Source organism: Hemiscyllium ocellatum, assembly GCF_020745735.1.
Source record: "Hemiscyllium ocellatum isolate sHemOce1 chromosome 27 unlocalized genomic scaffold, sHemOce1.pat.X.cur. SUPER_27_unloc_10, whole genome shotgun sequence".
NCBI lineage: Eukaryota > Metazoa > Chordata > Chondrichthyes > Orectolobiformes > Hemiscylliidae > Hemiscyllium > Hemiscyllium ocellatum.
The window spans coordinates 191,408-210,023 of record NW_026867477.1 but is presented as its reverse complement, the minus strand read 5'-3'; the positions used below and the strand labels follow the sequence as shown (position 1 = coordinate 210,023).

At 47.9% G+C, this 18,616-nt stretch overlaps 2 protein-coding genes across 3 annotated transcripts in view; both read left to right on the top strand.

Annotated features, from left to right (window-relative positions):
- The window catches only part of LOC132807198 (gastrula zinc finger protein XlCGF26.1-like), a 270,173-nt gene that overhangs the window by 149,146 nt on the left and 102,411 nt on the right, over nucleotides 1–18,616 (top strand). The window lies entirely within an intron of this gene.
- The window catches only part of LOC132807189 (oocyte zinc finger protein XlCOF7.1-like), a 40,187-nt gene continuing 25,288 nt past the window's right edge, over nucleotides 3,718–18,616 (top strand). The window contains exons 1-2 of the mRNA XM_060821483.1: nucleotides 3,718–4,167; nucleotides 4,237–4,580. Coding sequence (XP_060677466.1) covers nucleotides 3,742–4,167; nucleotides 4,237–4,580 — 770 coding nt within the window. The 5' untranslated portion in view covers nucleotides 3,718–3,741. The remainder of the gene's footprint in view (nucleotides 4,168–4,236; nucleotides 4,581–18,616) is intronic.

Here is an 18,616-nt window from a genome sequence, read left to right as displayed (position 1 = left end):
ATGCTGTTTCGGCTGCTTTTAGGCGAGCTTCGAGCAGACGCTGTTGCTCTCCCTTCATTTTCCTCTGGGTCGCTGAATAGGAGATGATCAAACCTCGTGCATAAGCTTTGATGGTCTCCCACATCATTGACGGATTGCTAGCCGTACCAGTATTAATTTCTAAAAAAGTTTTAAGTTCTTGGGAGAAGTACTTTAAAAATTTGCTATCTTTTATCAGGAAGGGGTCCATATGCCAATGCCGAGCAGATGTCCCATTGTTCTTTACCTTAGTTTCCATGTATACAGCGGCATGGTCAGAGATTGCTATAGTACCTATTTTACAGGTTGCTATAGAGTTTAGAAAAATCGATGGGGCAAAAAACATATCAATTCTTGTGTGACATTTATGTGGATTAGAGTAGAAAGAAAAATCTCTACCCTGTGGATGGAGACATCTCCATACATCTACCAATCCTAATTCTTTATTCAGGTCCGCCAGTTGTCTAGATCTGGGAGATACTCCAGCGGCACTCTTGGGAATCCTGTCTATTTCCGGATCCATAATACAATTAAAGTCTCCCCCTATAATTGTATGACGGGCACCAAAGGCCATCAGTTTTGAAAAAGCTTCCGTTATGAATTTAAAGGGGTGTGCCGGGGGCAGTATACATTTAAGATCCCATATTCCTCTCCATTTATGAGAGCTTTAATCAAAATATATCGTCCAGATTCGTCTTTTATCTGATTTAGAATTTTCAAAGGGAAGTTCTTCCGGACAAGGATAACGACTCCCCTGCTTTTTGAATTAAAAGAGGAAAAAAAGGCCTGATCAAATCCGCCCTGTCGTAATTTTAAGTGTTCTTTATCCGACAGGTGTGTCTCCTGTAGGAGAGCTATATCAACTCTCTCCTTCTTAAGATTTGATAATATTTTCTTCCTTTTAACTGGCGAATTACTCCCCCTGACATTCCAGGTGCACCACTTAACCGACTGTTCAGCCATAATCATCTGGACAGATCCGAGACCCCTCGGGAGGGGAAACCCTATCTAGAACATCCCGAGCATGGAGCATACAAGATTTACAAAAGTAAAGACTCTCTGATACACTCAAAACAATATAACAAAAAACTCTTTCTAAGTATAAAAAATATAAAACATTCCGAATTGGAGATTTTCTCCCTTGTTCCCAGGGAGCGTCACTTCCTCTCCCACAGTCCATCTTACCCTCTTCCAACCAGTGCCCCACCCTTGACCCAGGTGTTCCTCAATAAAATGAGGGTGGCACAGTGGTTAGCACTGCTGCCTCACAGCGCCTGTAGACCTGGGTTCAATTCCCGACTCAGGCGACTGACTGTGTGGAGTTTGCACGTTCTCCCCGTGTCTGCGTGGGTTTCCTCCGGGTGCTCCGGTTTCCTCCCACAGTCCAAAGATGTGCGGGTCAGGTGAATTGGCCAAGCTAAATTGCCCGTAGTGTTAGGTAAGGGGTAAATGTAGGGGTATGGGTGGGTTGCGCTTCGGCGGGTCGGTGTGGACTTGTTGGGCCGAAGGGCCTGTTTCCACACTGTAAGTCTAATCTACCCAAAAAAAAAAATAATAATATAAAGCTAGAGTTAACAGTGAACACCCCACCCCCACCCACACCTAAATATATTTGGGAATATGAATACCATATATAACTATAAGATTACAATCTCAACATGTAATACTTAAATATAATACCACAAAATAACAGGGGAAAGAAAAACAACCCCGCTCCTAAAAACAGAAGTAAAATAGAATAAGGTAACCACCTCTCCCCATCAACATTAACCAAACGCCCCAACATATATATATATATATACACACATACACACATGGGGGGAAAGATAAGAAAAGATGAAGGGATGTAAACCAAAATAATGGGAAAGGCAGACCAGCGTCCACAATCTCTTACAGTTTATTTAAGAGAGTCCAAGAATTCCTTAGCCTTCTCCGGTGATCCGAAGTTATATATGGATCCTTCGTGGCTAAGGCGTAGCGTCGCTGGATATCGTAAGGAGTACTGGATATTTAAGTCCCTTAAACGCTTCTTCGCCTCATCGAATGCCTTCCTCTTTCGGACCAAAGCTGGGGAGAAGTCCTGGAACAGCATGATCCTGGATCCTTTGTGGGTCATAGCTTGGGGATCTTTTCCCAGATTTCTTGAGGCTTCCAGGAGCATCTGCCTCTCCCTATAGCTCTGCAGCTGGAACAGGACCGGGCGTGGGCGCTGGGTTGAGCCGGGCCCACGTACTGTGACCCGGTAGGCCCATTCTACCCTTACCTGGCCTGATCCATTATGCAGATTTAAAAGTTGTGGCAGCCAATGCTCTAAGAATGCTGTCAGCTGGCCTCCCTCTTCCTGCTCGGGCAGGCCCAACAACCGAATATTTTTTCTACGACATCGATTTTCGAGGTCATCAATGTGGTTTTCTAGGTTCTGGACTCGATTCTCGAGAAAACGGATGTGGTCGGCTGTTGATTTTATCCCAGTGTCTGAGGCTGCGGCCTTCGACTCCACCTCTCTGACTCGGCACTCCAATTCCTGAATGTCTCTGCCCTGCTTCTGCAGCTCGGCTGATAGTGCTTCTCTGCTCTGCCGAGACTCATCGATAAAAGCATCAATCTTCGCCTCCCACCTGGCAAACATCTCCTCAAAGCTCATCTTCATTGGTAAATCTCCTGAAGTAGCTGAAGACACCTTTGTTGCAGCTGAAGAGGGAGAGGGTGGGGGAGGGGTCCCTGCTTTCTTAGAGCCGCCTGTTCCTTCCCTTTACTCATTTTCCAGCTAGTATTAGACTATTTAAATGTACTAATAGGTAACTATTTAAGGTTAACAACTATTATAAATGGTTTAGTGAATGTGGTGGGGGTGGATAGCCCACTTTTCCCAAGTTTTGGGTAGAGCACTGTGGACTCAGTCTTGCTGGGTCGCCGCCATCTTGGATCCCCCCGCAACACTTTTTAAAGTTAAAAATCACACAACTCTAGGTTATAGGAGAAAGTGAGATCTGCAGATGCTGGAGATCAGAGCTGGAAATGTGTTGCTGGAAAAGTGCAGCAGGTCAGGCAGCATCCAAGGAACAGGAGATTCGACGTTTCAGGCATGAGCCCGTCTTCAGGAATGAGGAAAGTGTCCTCATTCTTTCCTCATTCCTGATGTAGGGCTTTTGCCCGCAACATTGATTTTTCCTGCTCCTCAGATGCTGCCTGACCTGCTGTGCTTTTCCAGCATCTGCTGTCTTTTTCGCCTGGAGGTTTTACTAGCTACCTGATGAAGGTGCAGAGCGCTGAAAGCTCAAACTGCTAAACAAATCTAATGGGCTACAACCTGGTGATGTGTGATTTTTTTTACCTTTGTACACCCCAGCCCAACACTGGCATCTGCATATTGTAACTTGGTTGTTTTAGGGAAGTTCCAAGAAACTAGAATGATCTGTTCTGAATTCCTATCGTGTGCAGGCAGCAATAACTTTTGTAATCCCCTTTTCACAGGATATGAGAAGTGCAGCTTTGCAGGTAGAGCTCCCCAACGGAGTACCATGTGAAGGTCTGACAGAGCCCCTTGATTCGTGGGACAGGAGAGACGTCCCTCTTTCAGTCCAGAAGGGGAAATTCTTTGAACGTTTTTGTCTGCTTCAGTAGGCCCTTAAAGTATCGTCTCTTCCTGAAGCACAAGGGTACGTGCCTGAGCCAGTTTGCCCACTGTGGGGAAAGGAAGTCTCAGGAGGCATTCCGCGCGCCATGGAGAAACCGTGGAAGTGTGGGGATTGCGGGAAAGGATTCCGCTACCCGTCCATGCTGGAGATCCACCGCCGTGTCCACACCGGGGAGAGGCCGTTCAGCTGCTCTCAGTGCGGGAAGGGCTTCACCCGGCTGTCCATCCTGCTGACCCACCAGCGTTTCCACACCGGGGAGAGGCCGTTCGCCTGCTCCGAGTGCGGGAAGGACTTCAGCGACTCCTCCAGCCTGCTCAAGCACCGGCGGGTCCACACCAGGGAGCGGCCCTTCACCTGCTCCGTCTGCGGCAAGGGCTTCACCCAGTCGTCCAACCTATTCTCGCACCAGCGGGTCCACACCGGCGAGCGGCCGTTCAGCTGCTCGGTCTGCGGCAAGAGCTTCACCCAGTCATCCAACCTGCTGACCCACCAGCAGGTCCACACCGGGGAGCGGCCCTTCACCTGCTCGGTGTGCGGCAAGGGCTTCACCCACTTGTCCACCCTGCTGCGGCACCAGCAGGTCCACACCGGGGAGGGGGCCTTCACCTGCCTGGTCTGCGGCAAGGGCTTCCCCCACTCGTCCGGCCTCCAGATCCACCAGCGGGTCCACACCGGGGAGAGGCCGTTTACCTTTCCCGAGTGCGGCAAGGGCTTCAGCGACTCCTCCAACCTGCTGTCGCACCGGCGGCTTCACAGTGGTGAGCGCTCTTTCATCTGCTCCGTCTGCGGCAAGGGCTTCACCCGGCTGACCAACCTGCGGACGCACCACCGGGTCCACACCGGGGAGAGGCCATTCACCTGCCCCGTCTGCGGGAGGGGCTTCACTCAGTCCCAGCACCTGCTGCGGCACCAGCGGGGGCACAAGTGACGGGGCCAGCCGCTGTGAGTCACCGCCCAGGGCTGAACCCTGGGTGGGAGGGGGGAGGGTCACTGCAGTTGCTGTGCTCTCATCCCCTTGGCATCCAGTGGCTCTGCGAGCCTGCGACTGCACATTTCCTCCTGAAGTAGAGATGTACAACACAGAAACAGACCCTTTGCCCCAACCCTCCATATCCTCAACTAATCTAGCAAATGGCCCTATCCCTCCAAACCTCTCCTTACACAGATACCCAAGTGGATGCCTTTTAAATGTTGCAATTGTACCAGCCTCCACCACTTCCTCTGGCAGCTCATTCCACACGCACACACACCACCCTCTGTGTGAAAAATGTTGCCCCTTAGGACCCTTTTTAAATCTTTCCCCTCTCACCCTAAACCTATGCCCTCTAATTCTGGGAAAAGACTTTGTCTATCCCTATCCATGCCCCTCATGATTTTATAAACCTCTCTAAAGTCACCCCTCAGCCTCCGATGCTCCAGGGAAAACAGCCCCAGCCTGTTCAGCCTCTCCCTGTAGCTCAAACCCTCCAACCCTGGCAACATCCTTGCAAATCTTTTCTGAACCCTTTCAAGTTTTGCAACATTTTTCCGATAGACCAGAAGTGCACATAATACAGAGGAACTTCAATTATCCGGAATTAGATGAACCAGCACGGTGGCTCAGTGGTTAGCGCTGCTGCCTCACAGTACCAGGGACCCGGGTTTCAGTCCAGCCTCAGGTGACTGTCTGTGTGGGATTTGCACATTCTCCCTGTGTCTGCGTGGGTTTCCTCCGACAGTCCAAAGATGTACAGGTCAGGGTGAATTGGCCATGCTAAATTGCCCGTAGTGTTAGGTACATTAGTCAGAGGGAAATGGGACTGGGTGGGTTACTCTTCGGAGGGTCAGTGTGGACTGGTTGGGCCTGTTTCCACACTGTGAGGGATCTAATCGTCAAGCAACTGAAATACACCCTGCATGTGTCCTTTGGATAATCGAGGTTCCTGTGTATTCCAAAAGTGGCCTAACCAACATCCTGTCCAGACCCCAAACCCTATACTCAGTGCTCTAGCCAATAAAGTGATCTGCAGAATCTGCGGGACTTGCTTAATCCTGGGTGGTAAATCTCGTGTTTCTCCTTCTCTTGCAGGTGGATCCAAGATTTCACTCTCTGTCCCATTGAGTCTCCAGTGAGGTCCTTCAGCTCAACTGGTCTCTCTCAGTATTTCTGACCCATGTGAGCCTCTACGCACCTCCCCTTCACTTGCTCACACTTGATTTCCCTTACAGCAGCATTCCCTTCAGTTCCTTTCTCCCTGACGTCTGTATCCAGCTTCTCCTTAAATGCCGTCCACCTCGACCTGCTACTGTGGGGGTCATTCCCGCTGCAGACAGAGGTCTCTCCTTTGTAACCTCTTCAAAAGATTTACCGCTGACTTCCCCCTTCAGTCTTTTCCATTTCTGGGTCTCCCCGCTGTTGTGAAACTTTGAAAAGGTTCAGAAAAGATTTACAAGGATGTTGCCAGGGTTGGAGGGTCTGAGCTAAAGTCTGAACAGGCTGGGGCTGTTTTCCCTGGAGGCTGAGGGGTGATCTTATAGAGGTTATAAAATTATGACCGGCATGGATAGGATAAATAGGCAAAGTCTTTTCCCTTGGGTCGGGGAGTCCAGAACGAGAGGGCATAGGTTTAGGGTGAGAGGGGAAAGATATAAAAGAGACCTAAGGGGCAACCTTTTCACGCAGAGGGTGGTACGTGTATGGAATGAGCTGCCAGAGGATGTGGTGGAGGCTGGTACAATTGCAACATTTAAGAGGCATCCACTTGGGTATCTGTGTAAGGAGGGGTTTGGAGGGATAGGGCCATTTGCTAGATTAGTTGAGGATATGGAGGGTTGGGGCAAAGGGTCTGTTTCTGTGTTGTACATCTCTACTTCAGGAGGAACTGTGTTGTATTAGATGTCGGAATATCTGTTTAAATGGAGCCGTGAGCTTTCCCAATGTAGACAGGGCTCCTCGAAACGTGGCAGTGTCCCCCCTGCAGCTGCAGAGCGAGACAGGAGAGTTTGTTTTTGTGAATGAGCAGTTGTAGCGCGAGGTGGCTGTTGCTTGGTGACGGTGAGGCTCCCCCGGCCCCGCCCATCCCCCCCGTGCAGACGTCACGCGGGGGCGAAGGCGGTTGGGAGGAGAAGTCGCTCGAGCGGGGAAGCGGCGGCCGTTAGGAAAATGGCGCCGTGCGGCCCCGGGGCAGACCCCCGTCACTCACCTTGTGCTTGTGCTTTTTACCGTCACTGATTTTTTAAAATCCTTGTATTTTTCACGCTTGCGGACTAAGCTAATTGATAGACTAAGGTGTAGGTTATGGTGGATTGGCCGTACTAAATTACCCATAGTGCCCAGGGATGGGCAGGTTATGTGGGTTGACTGTCCTAAATTACCCATAGTGCCCCGGGGTGGGCAGGTTGTAGTGGATTGGCCGTGCTAAATTACCCATAGTGCCCCGGGATGGGCATGTTGTGGTGGATTGGCCGTGCTAAATTACCCATAGTGCCCCGGGATGGGCAGGTTATGTGGGTTGACTGTCCTAAATTACCCATAGTGCCCCGGGATGGGCAGGTTGTGGTGGATTGGCCGTGCTAAATTACCCATAGTGCTCCAGGATGGGTAGATTTCAAGTTGATGAGCCATGGGAAATACTGGGTAAAATCAAGGACTGCAGATGCTAGAAACCAGATTCTTGATTAGAGTGGTACTGGAAAAGCACAACAGTGCAGGAAGCATCCGAGGAGCTGGAAAATGGACGTTTCAGGCAAAAGCCCTTCATCACAAATACAGGTAAAGTGCCTGCAGGGTGGAGAGACAAATGAGAGAAGAGAGGATGTGGGGTGGGGGTGTGGACAAAGGAGCATAGAGTACAATGGGTGAATAGGGATGGGAATGGAGGGGATAGGTCAGCGAGGAGGGTGGGGGGAAGGTAGCAAAGAATACAATGGGTGAATGGGGATGGAGATGAAGGTGATAAGTCAGAGGGGGGTGGAGTGGATAGGTGGAAAGGAAGATAGGCTGGTAGGACAAGTCATGGGGACAGTGCTGAGCTCGACGTTTGGAGCTGGGGTGAGGTGGGGGATAGGGAAATAGAGTGAGGGGATGGATATGGGTGGGACACTCTTCAGAGGGCCAGTGTGCAATAGATAGGCCGAATGGCCTGCCTCCACATTGTCTGGATTCTATTGACTCCCCCCAAAAAAGAGCATTTTATCGGCATCTATCTTATCAAGCCCTTTTCAGAATTCTACTGGTTTCAATAAGATCACCTCCAGTTCGTGGAGGTATACAGCACAGAAATAGACCCTTCGGTCCAACTCGTCCATGCTGACCAGGATTCCCAAACTAAACTAGTCCCACTTACCTGCATTTGGCCCATATCCCTCTAAACTTTTCTATTCATGTACCCATCCGAATGTCAGTTAAATGTTGTAACTGTACCTGCATCTACCACTTCCTCAGAAAGTTCATTCCACACACAAACCACCCTCCGTCAAAACAGTGCCTCAGGTTCCATTTAAATCTCTCTCCTCTCACCTTGAAAGAATATGCCCTCCTAGTTTTGAGCTCCCCTACACGAAGGAAGAGCCCTTTGCTATTCACCGAACCTCCACTCCTCATGATTTTATAAATCTCGATGAGGTCACCCCTCAACCTCCTTGTGCTCAGTGAAAGGTGTCCTGGCCTCTCCTGATAACTCAAACCTTCCAGTCCTGGCAATGTCCTAGTGATTCTTTACCGAATCACCTCTAATAGTCTTCTTCGTATTACAGGGCCACCAGAACTGTATCCAGTACTCTAAATCACCCTGTCTACCAGTGATACAACTTTCAAAGAACTACGTACCTAAACCCCACCTCTCCATGTCTCGGGTTTGGAGAGATATGGGCTGGGTGCTGGCAGGTGGGACTAGATTGTGTTGGGATATCTGGTCGGCGTGGATAGGTTGGACTGAAGGGTCTGTTTCCATGCTGTACATCTCTATGACTCTATGTCTCTCTCTTTTACAACATGACCCAGGGTCTTACAATTAACTGTACACATCCTGCTCTTCCTTATTTTAGTAAAATGTAAACCCTTGCATTCATACCTGTCTCATACACACATACATCAACACTCTCACAGACTTATACTCCACCACACTTTCACTTTACCAAACATACACACACTCTAACACGCACAAACTCACATGCACACAATCACACACTCCCCTGCATGCACACACGCACAACCATGGGGTGAATTTGTATTGGCAGAACTATATTTGCAGACATATTCAATTTTGCTCAAAAAGCACACAGTCTGCAGGCAGTCAATCCATGTAATATTTTATAAATTTCTACTTGGGAAATAGTATCCCAACCTTGAATCAGACTGGTTCTGACAGACTCGAACCTCACACCTTTAAAGGCATTGTCTGAGCTGAGATGTGACTTTTTAAAAAAATAAAACCTTAAAATCATCTCAAGAACATGACTTGAAAGATGTTCTTATGATTTACATACTAACGAACTGAAACCTGCAATCAGTTCAAAAAGATGAAAGAGGTAACAGCAATCTAGGTTTGTTCAATATATCCTATCAGTTGCATGACACGGTGATCTTTTACATTTTATAGCAATGTCTTTGATCCTGCTTCACAGCTACCCAATGAAGGAGCAGTACTCCAAAAGCTGGTGCTTTCAAATAAACTTGGTGTTGTGAGAGTTTTTATATTTTATCCACCCCAGTCCAAAACCGGCACCTCCACATCTAGTGAACACAGCCCAAACGTCCCAGTGCTGCCAGGAAACTTTACAATGCTGATGAAATGATACAGCACCTGCACTCACGAAAAATTTACAATTTCTAATGATACTAGCTACTCATTCACTGCTCCATCTGATACACAACATTGGAACTTAGTGCAGGAGGCTGAAAGAAATGAGCAGCTTTAATACTAAAAACTCTTGGAGCTCAAAACTTTCAATGAGAATATAAGCCCGGTGGTAAGTTCAGGTAATCTTTATTGTGACCCAACTTTGTTACAGCTTCAGATCTCCCCCAGCAAAAAGGTAGAGAAAAAGTAGCTACTTTTCAAACAGCTCAAGACCAAAGTGCACACACATCCCCCCACACCCACACTTTCCTTAGTATTGGTCAATACCGAGTTGTCCCTTTGTGATTGGATCCTTGGTACAGCCTTAACCTGTGGGAAGTATTGCCTCCCTCAGTAATTTCAACCTGTATCCAAGTAAGTTGGATGGGCAGTGTCGAGTCAACCAGACTGCTGTGGGTCTGGAGTCACGTGTAGGCCAGACCGGGTAAAGGATGCAGCTGGAACGACTGAGTGAATCCTTTCCCACAAAGGCAGTTTCCTCCCCTAAAAAGGATGTGAGTGAATCAGATGAGGGTTTTCTCCAACCACCGCCCCGCCCCCACAAATAATGGTTTCACCGTTAGATTCTGAACTCCAGTTTCTGACCAAATTCCAATTCCACCATCTGCCGCGGCTGGATTCGAACCCAGCAGCCCCAAAACTGGGTTGATAGTCCAGTCGATAATGGCACTCGGCCGTCGCCCCTTCAGTGCGTCCACAGTTAGGAGGAGCAGGTGAAGCCCTTCTCGCACTGAGAGCGGGCGAACGGCCTCTCCCCGGTGTGGAGCCACTGATGGGTCAGCAGCTTAATCGAGCAGGTGAACCCCGTCCTGCACTTGGGACCCCTGAAGGGGCTCTCCCCCTAGTGGAGCCGTTCGTACCTCCGCAGGTGGCTCAGCTGACTGAACCTCTCCCCACATTCTGAGCAGCTGAAAGGCCTCTCCCCCGTGTGGATCCGCTGGTGGGTCAGCAGGGTGGAGGCCTGGGTAAAGGCCTTTCCGCACTTGGGGCAGCTGAATGGCCTCTTCCCGTGTGGATCCTCCGGTGCCTCAGCAGGGCAGAGGCCTGGGTAAAGGCTTTTCCACACGTGGGGCAGCTGAATGGCCTCTCCCCCGTGTGGACCCGCCGGTGCATTAGTAGGTTGGAGGAATTGCTAAAGGCCTTCCCGCACTCTGTGCAGGGGAATGGCCTCTCCCCCAAGTGAATCTGCTGGTGTCTCAGCACGTTGGAGGCCTGGGTAAAGGCCTTCCCGCTGAACGGCCTCTCCCCCATGTGAACCCACCAGTGGGTCAGTAGGTTGGAGGAATTGCTGAAGGCCTTCCCACACTCGGGGCAGCTGAAGGGCCTCTCCCCTGTTTGGATCCGCCGGTGGGTCAGCAGGGTGGAGGAATTGCTGAAGGCCTTCCCGCACTCGGGGCAGCTGAAGGGCCTCTCCCCTGTGTGGATCCGCCGGTGGGTCAGCAGGGCGGAGGAATCACGAAAAGCCTTCCCGCACTCAGGGTAGCTGAAGGCCCTCTCCCTCATGTGAATCCGCTGGTGGGTCACCAGGTTGGTGGAATCGCTGAAGCCCTTCCCGCAATCGGGGCAGCTGAAGGGCCTCTCCCTTGTGTGAATCCGCTGGTGCCTCAGCAGGGTGGAAGAATTGCTGAAGCCCTTCCTGCAGACAGAGCAGAAGAACGGCTTCTCCCCAGTGTGGCTGCGCCGATGAGTCTCCAGGACAGACGGGACATGGAAACGTTTCCCGCAGTCGCCACACTTCCACAGTTTCTCTACGGGGCAGGATTCCTCGGGTTTCTCCATGGCCAACGCTTCAGCCACGCACAAACATGTGTGGAGCCCCTCCCCACTGTGAATTTCTTTTTCCAGGTCGTATAAATGCTTCAGGCTCCACACAGTGCGCTGCAACAGTATGGTCTCTCATCCAGTCCCACTGATGCTGAAAACGTACTCAAACTGGAACCAAAAAGCTTTGTTCTTTCTCACAGAATCATAGTTGGAAAATTATTGTCGTTCCGATGGAATGAGTGACTGTCAGACATTGATGTCAAAGCGAGGACTGCAAACAATGGAGAGTCCTTCATCTGTTGATTTTGAAACTTCTGTCTTCTGATTGTCCAATACTCTGTTAAAAAGAGATTACAAAAGTAATCATTGTCAGTGCGGTGTAGAAATTCAGAACAAGGAATTCTACTTTCTGCGGAATATTTTTTCTTTCGTTATTCCACCATCCCACACTCTCTCTCCACCTCTGTTCTCACTCTGCTCTAACTAATTCTCCTGAAGATGCTGATTCAGGATCTTACAGGGGCATTAAAGCAAAAACGTCAAGACTAATATCAAGATAAATCCACCTGAAAGTTAATACCTTTCACAACACTGGGATACTGCTGAGAGCGAGCAGGTCTGCCCCTCAGGTCCCTATTAAATCATTCCCCTCTCAGCTCAAACGTATGTCCTCTAGTTCTGACTCCCATACCCAGGGGAACAGACCTTGGATATTCACCCAATCCATGCCCCTTATGAAAATCCATCAGACAATAGACAATAGGTGCAGGAGTAGGCCATTCTGCCCTTCGAGTCAGCATCATCATGGCTGATCATCCACAATCAGTACCCTATTCCTGCCTTATCCCCATAACCTTGGATTCCACTATCCTTAAGAGCTCTATCCAACTCTTTCTTCAAAGTATCCAGAGACTTGGCCTCCACAGCCTTCTGGGACAGAGCATTCCATACACCCACCACACTCTGGGTGAAGAAGTTTCTCCTCAACTCTGTTGTAAGTGGCCTACCCCTTGTTTTTAAACTGTGTCCTCTGGTTCAGCACTCGCCCATCAGCGGAAACATGCTTCCTGCCTCCAGAGTGTCCAATCCTTTAATAATCTTATAGATCTCAATCAGGTCCCCTCTCAGCCTTCTAAACTCAAGTGTATACAAGGCCAGTCGCTCCAATCTTTCGCGTAAGATAGTCCCGCCATTCTGGGAATTGATCTTGTGAACCTATGCTGCATTCCCTCAATAGCCAGAATGTCTTCCCTCAAATTTGGAGACCAAAACTGTGCACAATATTCTGGTGAGGTCTCACCAGGGCCCTGTACTGCTGCAGAAGGACCTCTTTGTTTCTATACTCAATTCCTCTTGTTATGAAGGCCAGCATGCTATTAGCTTTCTTCACCGCCTGCTGTACCTGCATGCTTGCTTTCATTGACTGATGTACAAGAACACCTAGATCTCCTTTACCTAACTTGACTCCATTGAGGTAATAATCTGCCTTCCTGTTCTTGCCACCAAAGTGGATAACCACACATTTATCCACATTATACAGCATCTGCCATGCATCCGTCCACCCACCTAGTCTATCCAGGTCACCCTGTATTCTCCTAACACCCTCTTCACATTTCACCCTGCCACCCAGCTTTGTGTCATCAGCAAATTTGCTAATATTACTTTTAATACCTTCATCTATATCATTAATGTACATTGTAAAAAGCTGCAGTCCCAGCACTGATCCCTGCAGCACACCACTGGTCACCACCTGCCATTCTGAAAGGGAGCCGTTTCTCACTATTCTTTGTTTCATGTCAGCCAACCAATTTTCAGTCCATGTCAGCATTTTGCCCTCAATACCAAGTGCCCTAATTTTGCTCACTAACCTCCTATGTGGGACTTTATCAAAGACTTCCTGAAAGTTCAGGTATACTACATCCACTGGATCTCCCTTGTCCATCTTCAGAGTTACATCCTCAGAAAATTCCAGAAGATTAGTCAAGCATGATTTCCCCTTCATAAATCCATGCTGACTCTGACCTATCCTGTTACTGCTATCCAGATGTCGTAATTTTGTCCTTTATAATTGACTCCAGCATTTTTCCCACCACTGAGGTCAGCCTAACTGGTCTATAATTCTCTGTTTTTCTCTCTCCCTCCTTTCTTAAAAAGTGGGACAACATTAGCCACCCTCCAATCTGCAGGAACTGATCCTGAATTTATAGAACATTGGAAAATGATCACTAATGCATCCACGATTTCTAGAGCCACCTCCTTCAGTACCCTGGGATGCAGACCATCAGGTCCCGGGGACATATCGGCCTTCAGATCTAACAGTCTCTCCAACACCATTTCCTGCCTAATACAAATTCCCTTCAGTTCAGGCCCTTCAGCCACTATTACATCTGGGAGATTGCTCGTGTCTTCCCCAGTGAAGACAGATCTAAAGTACCAATTCAACTCTTCTGCCATTTCTTTGTTCCTCGTAATAAATTTACCCGTTTCTGTCTTCAAGGGCCCAATTTTAGTCTTAACTATTTTTTTCTTTTCGCATACCTAAAAAAGCCTTTACTATCCTCCTTTACATTTTTGGCCAGTTTACCTTCGTACCTTATTTTTTCTTTGCATATTTCCTTTTTAGTTATCCTCTGTTGTTCTTTAAAAGCTTCCCAGTCCTCCAATTTCCCACTCATCTTTGTTATACTTTTTCCCTTTTGTCTTTACATGGTCCTTAACTTCCCTCGTTAGCCACGGCCACCCCTGCCTCACCTTTCTTCCTTTCTGGAATGAACTGATCCTGCATCTTCTGCATTATACCCAGAAATACCTGCCATTGTTCCTCCACTGCCATCCCTGCTAGGGGATTGCACCATTGAACTTTGGAGGTATGAGGGAGGAGCTGGCCAGTTTCCCTTATTCAACTGAAATATTCTCACTTCTGATTCTACCCTCTCCCTTTTCTAACTGCAGATTAAAGTTTATTGTATTGTGGTCACTACCTCCTAATGGCTCCTTTACTTCGGGATCCCTGATCAAATCCGGTTTGTTGCACAACACCTGGTAGGCTATAGCACAAGCTATTCTAAGAATCCATCTCGGAGGCACTCCACAAACTCCCTTTCTTGGGGCCCAGTACCATTCTGATTCTCCAAGTCTACCTGCATGTTGAAATCCCCCATAACAACTGTACTAATATCTTTGCTACAGGCCAATTTCAACTCCTTATTCAACTTATATACTACATCCAGGCTACTGTTTGGAGGCCTGTAGATAACTCCCATTAGGGTCTTTCTACCCTTAGAATTTCTCAGTTCTAGCCATACTGACTCTACATCCCCTGATTCTAGGTCCTCCCCGTGCAAGGGACTGAATATCATTCCTTACCAACAGGGTTACCCCACCCTCTCTGCCAGTTAGTCTGTCCTTATGATAGCACGTATACCTTGAATATTCATTTCCCAGGCTCTGTCCACTTGAAGCCACATCTCAGTTATCACCGTATCATTGTAACTGCCAATTTCCAAATGAGTCTCAAGCTCATCCACCTTATTTCTAATGCTTTGTGCATTCATATTTAATATTTTTAATTTGTTACTCCCCTCACCCTTCCTATCAATCCCTATTTCCATGACCTTACGGCATGATCCTTTTGAGTTTTCTGCTCCATTGATTCCATTGTCTTTCTTGACTTCTCTTGTTCTAACTTTCTTCTTAAACTTCCAGTTTGTCCCCTCCCTCCCGCTATTTAGTTTAAACACAGCTGTGTTGCAGTGGCAAACCTACCTGCCAGAATGCTGGTCCCCCATCTATTAAGGCGCAACCCATCCCTCTTGTATAATTTATCCTTACTGCTAAACATCAGCCTCTCATGCTCCAGGGAAAATATCCCTGGCCTATCCACCCTCCCCTGTAACTCAAACCCTCCAACCCTGGCAACAGCCTTGTAAACCTTTTCCAACTCCTTTCAAAGCTTTACAACATCTTGCCTCTAGCAGAGAGACCAGAACTGAATGCAGTATTCCAAAGGTGGTCTCACCAATGTCCTGTACAGCTCCCAATCCCTGTACTCAATTGTCTGACCAATAAAGGAAAGCATCCCAAACGCTTTCTTCACTATCTTCCTGAGACTCCACTCTCAAGGAACTATGAAACTGCACATTTGGATAAGTACATGAATAGGAAAGGTTCGGAAGGATATGGCCCAATCTAAGTGGGACTAGCTTAGTTTCTGAATATAGTCAGCATGGATTAGTTGGACTGAAGGGTCTGTTTCTGTGCTGTCTGACTAACTGTTCTGTACTGGTCTTGAAATCATTTTCTTGCCTTCCCCCACAAACATCCACTTCTTTGTTGTTCCAAAATCAGATGAACTCAGCCTTGAATATATTCAATGACCCCCTAACTGCAGGAAGACATCCCCACGTCTGAACGCAATTCCTCTTGCTAATATACCACTTGCCTTGCTGATTGCTTGCTGCACCTTAGATTAGATTAGATTACTTACAGTGTGGAAACAGGCCCTTCGGCCCAACAAGTCCACACCGACCCGCCGAAGCGCAACCCACCCATACCCCTACATATACCCCTTACCTAACACTACGGGCAATTTAGCATGGCCAATTCACCTGACCCGCACATCTTTGGACTGTGGGAGGAAACCGGAGCACCCGGAGGAAACCCACGCAGACACGGGGAGAACGTGCAAACTCCACACAGTTAGTCGCCTGAGTCGGGAATTGAACCCGGGTCTCCAGGCGCTGTGAGGCAGCAGTGCTAACCACTGTGCCACCGTGCCGCCCACCTATCTGACAACTGGCAGTGATTGGTGTAGGAGGACGCTGAGGCCCCTTTGCACATCCACACATCATTCCTGGTGAAGGGCTGGTGCCTGAAACATCAACTCTCCTGCTCCTCAGATGCTGTCTGACCTGCTGTGCTTTTCCAGCACCACACTTTTCGACTCTGATCTCCAGCATCAGAAATTCACCTCCTTTCTGCTTTTTTTTTCCACAGCAAAGGCTGTAACTTGACATTGTGGCACTCCATTTGCCATGTGTTTGCCAACTGTGGTCTTCTCTACATTGTGGAGACTTAGCATAAACTTGGGAAACTGTTCGCCGAGCATCGCAGCTGGGTCCACAGAAGCCGACTGGATCTCCCAGTTACCACCCAATTTAATTCCCCTTCCAAATATGACCATCTTTGGCCTCTTCCATTGCCATAACAAAGCAAACTGCAAATTGGAGGAACAACACCTCATCTTGTGCCTGGGCAGTCTGCAGCCCTGAGGATCAACATTGAGTTCTCCAATTTCAAATCACCTCCCTTCACCACTCTGGAAAAAGGTGGTGAGAAAAAAAAGAGTACCATGCTCAGAGATGTTGGACAGGGGAGGGGCTTTGCAGTCTGGGGTGAAGCTCAATCTTCATTCAGAGAGAGAGAGAGGGGAGCAATGGCAGCTTTAGAAGCTCATGGTCCAACTTTTGTATTTAGACAATAGAAGGGGGGGTCTGATAGGCAGGAAGACAATTCCAACTCTGGACTCCTCCCGTCAGTTAAACTTGTATGTCTGATGATTTCGCTGTATGGGATACTGACTGTGTACATTATGCAATTCACAGTGGCGCCCGTTTGGTCGCCGACTTTCACCTGACGGCTTGGTGACATCCTCGCCTCCAACAACGAGCTCAAAGGGTTAGCCGCCGGTGTCTTATTTGTCAGGAACATAACCCCAGAAAAGGCTTGCCTTGCACTCCGGGTAGAACTCCCTTGCAGGAGGGTCCCTTTGAGACAATTCAACTGGACTTCATTGAGTTTCAGAAATGTCAGTGCTATAAATATGTTTAGCTTCTTGTTGATGACTTTTCTAAGTGAATTGAAGCCTACCCTTCCCCTAACACTGCTGCTGAGACTGTGGTGAAGATTTTGCTTAAGGAAATTATTCCCTGCTTCGGTATACCTGCGTGCATTAGCTTGGACAATGGACCGCACTTTGTTGGTAATAGTAATGAAGAACTCTTGATAAAGTACAGATTTGAGACAGCCCAAGGAATTCCTTATGAACTCAACTTGCAAGCCTCTCTTGGTTCATCCTGGAGATCATACCTTTGGTAGTCTGGAATTTAAAAAAACTCTTGCAGACAGTTTTAGTTTAATTTCAATCATCCCCTTCATTTACCAACAGCATCACTGTTACAACACAACATTGATACCTATAAGCCAGGCGAACTGGATTCTAATAACCCAGGAGAGTAGGACATTGTTCTTCCTTCAAGAGCCCTGGCAGGCTACTCTGTTGTACTATCACAACCAGACTACCTTTATACACAAGTTTACATAGGCTGTACTGTCACAAACACAAAAAGTTAACAAAAGCACTGCATGTTCTGAACTAGACAGATAATAGTGAAGGACAATAATTCAAGGGAGAAGTCAATTGATAGGGAGTTCCATTTTGAGGTCAGAATCAAACATTGTTATTAATTTCACAAAGGAACAGCCGTGTATGTTATCACTCGGTGTCCTGTTTGTACAGATTCACTGATGTTCAGGCAAACATTCTTAATTGTCTTACTCTTCCTGCCTATTTTCTATTGTGCAGCAAATGTGTTGTATAATTCAAAATTAAACATTTTAGTCAAAATGTTAAAGGATAACTTTTGCAATACTGTATGAGCCCTCCTGCCACCTGTTTGCTGATGTCTTTTAACCCTACTGCAGGGTCGTATGAGAATTGCTTTAATGGAACCAGCTATGGGTGTACATGTTCCACATAACATCTCCTGCCTATTTGAGACTTGTCTCACCCACTCCTGTAAGACAAAGGGGCCATATACCTCCTGCCCGTATAGACAAACAGCTTGCGTTCCACTGGCTGGGATACAGCAGGTCTTATGCGGCATAAGTAACTCTACCCATCTCCATGTACGGACTCGGAACGGAATCCTTCCCTTGCGCATTTATGCTTCATTTTTCTTTTCAGAGCTCATAACGTCACCAAGATCACTTGCAATAGAGCTAAGGGAGACTCTAATGGGAACAGAATTCTGAGGACCATTGTCTACCAGATGTACAGCACAGAAACAGGCCCAACTCATCCATGCCGATCAGATATCCTAAATCAATCTGGTCCCATTTACCAGGACTTGGCCCATATCCCTGTAAACCCTTCCTGTTTGTGAAGGGCACTGCTCGTCACTGGCCACTCGGGTGTTTCCTTTCTTCCTGGTGTTGGAAATTGAATAAAGATTCGTACACCTTGTGTCTCACACCTGCACACACACAACATGGGTGCTGGGGAAAAAATAAGCACTACTGCAATTAGGCGGTAGCGTGGGGATTAAAAGGAAAAAAAAATTAAAAATAAACAGGAGT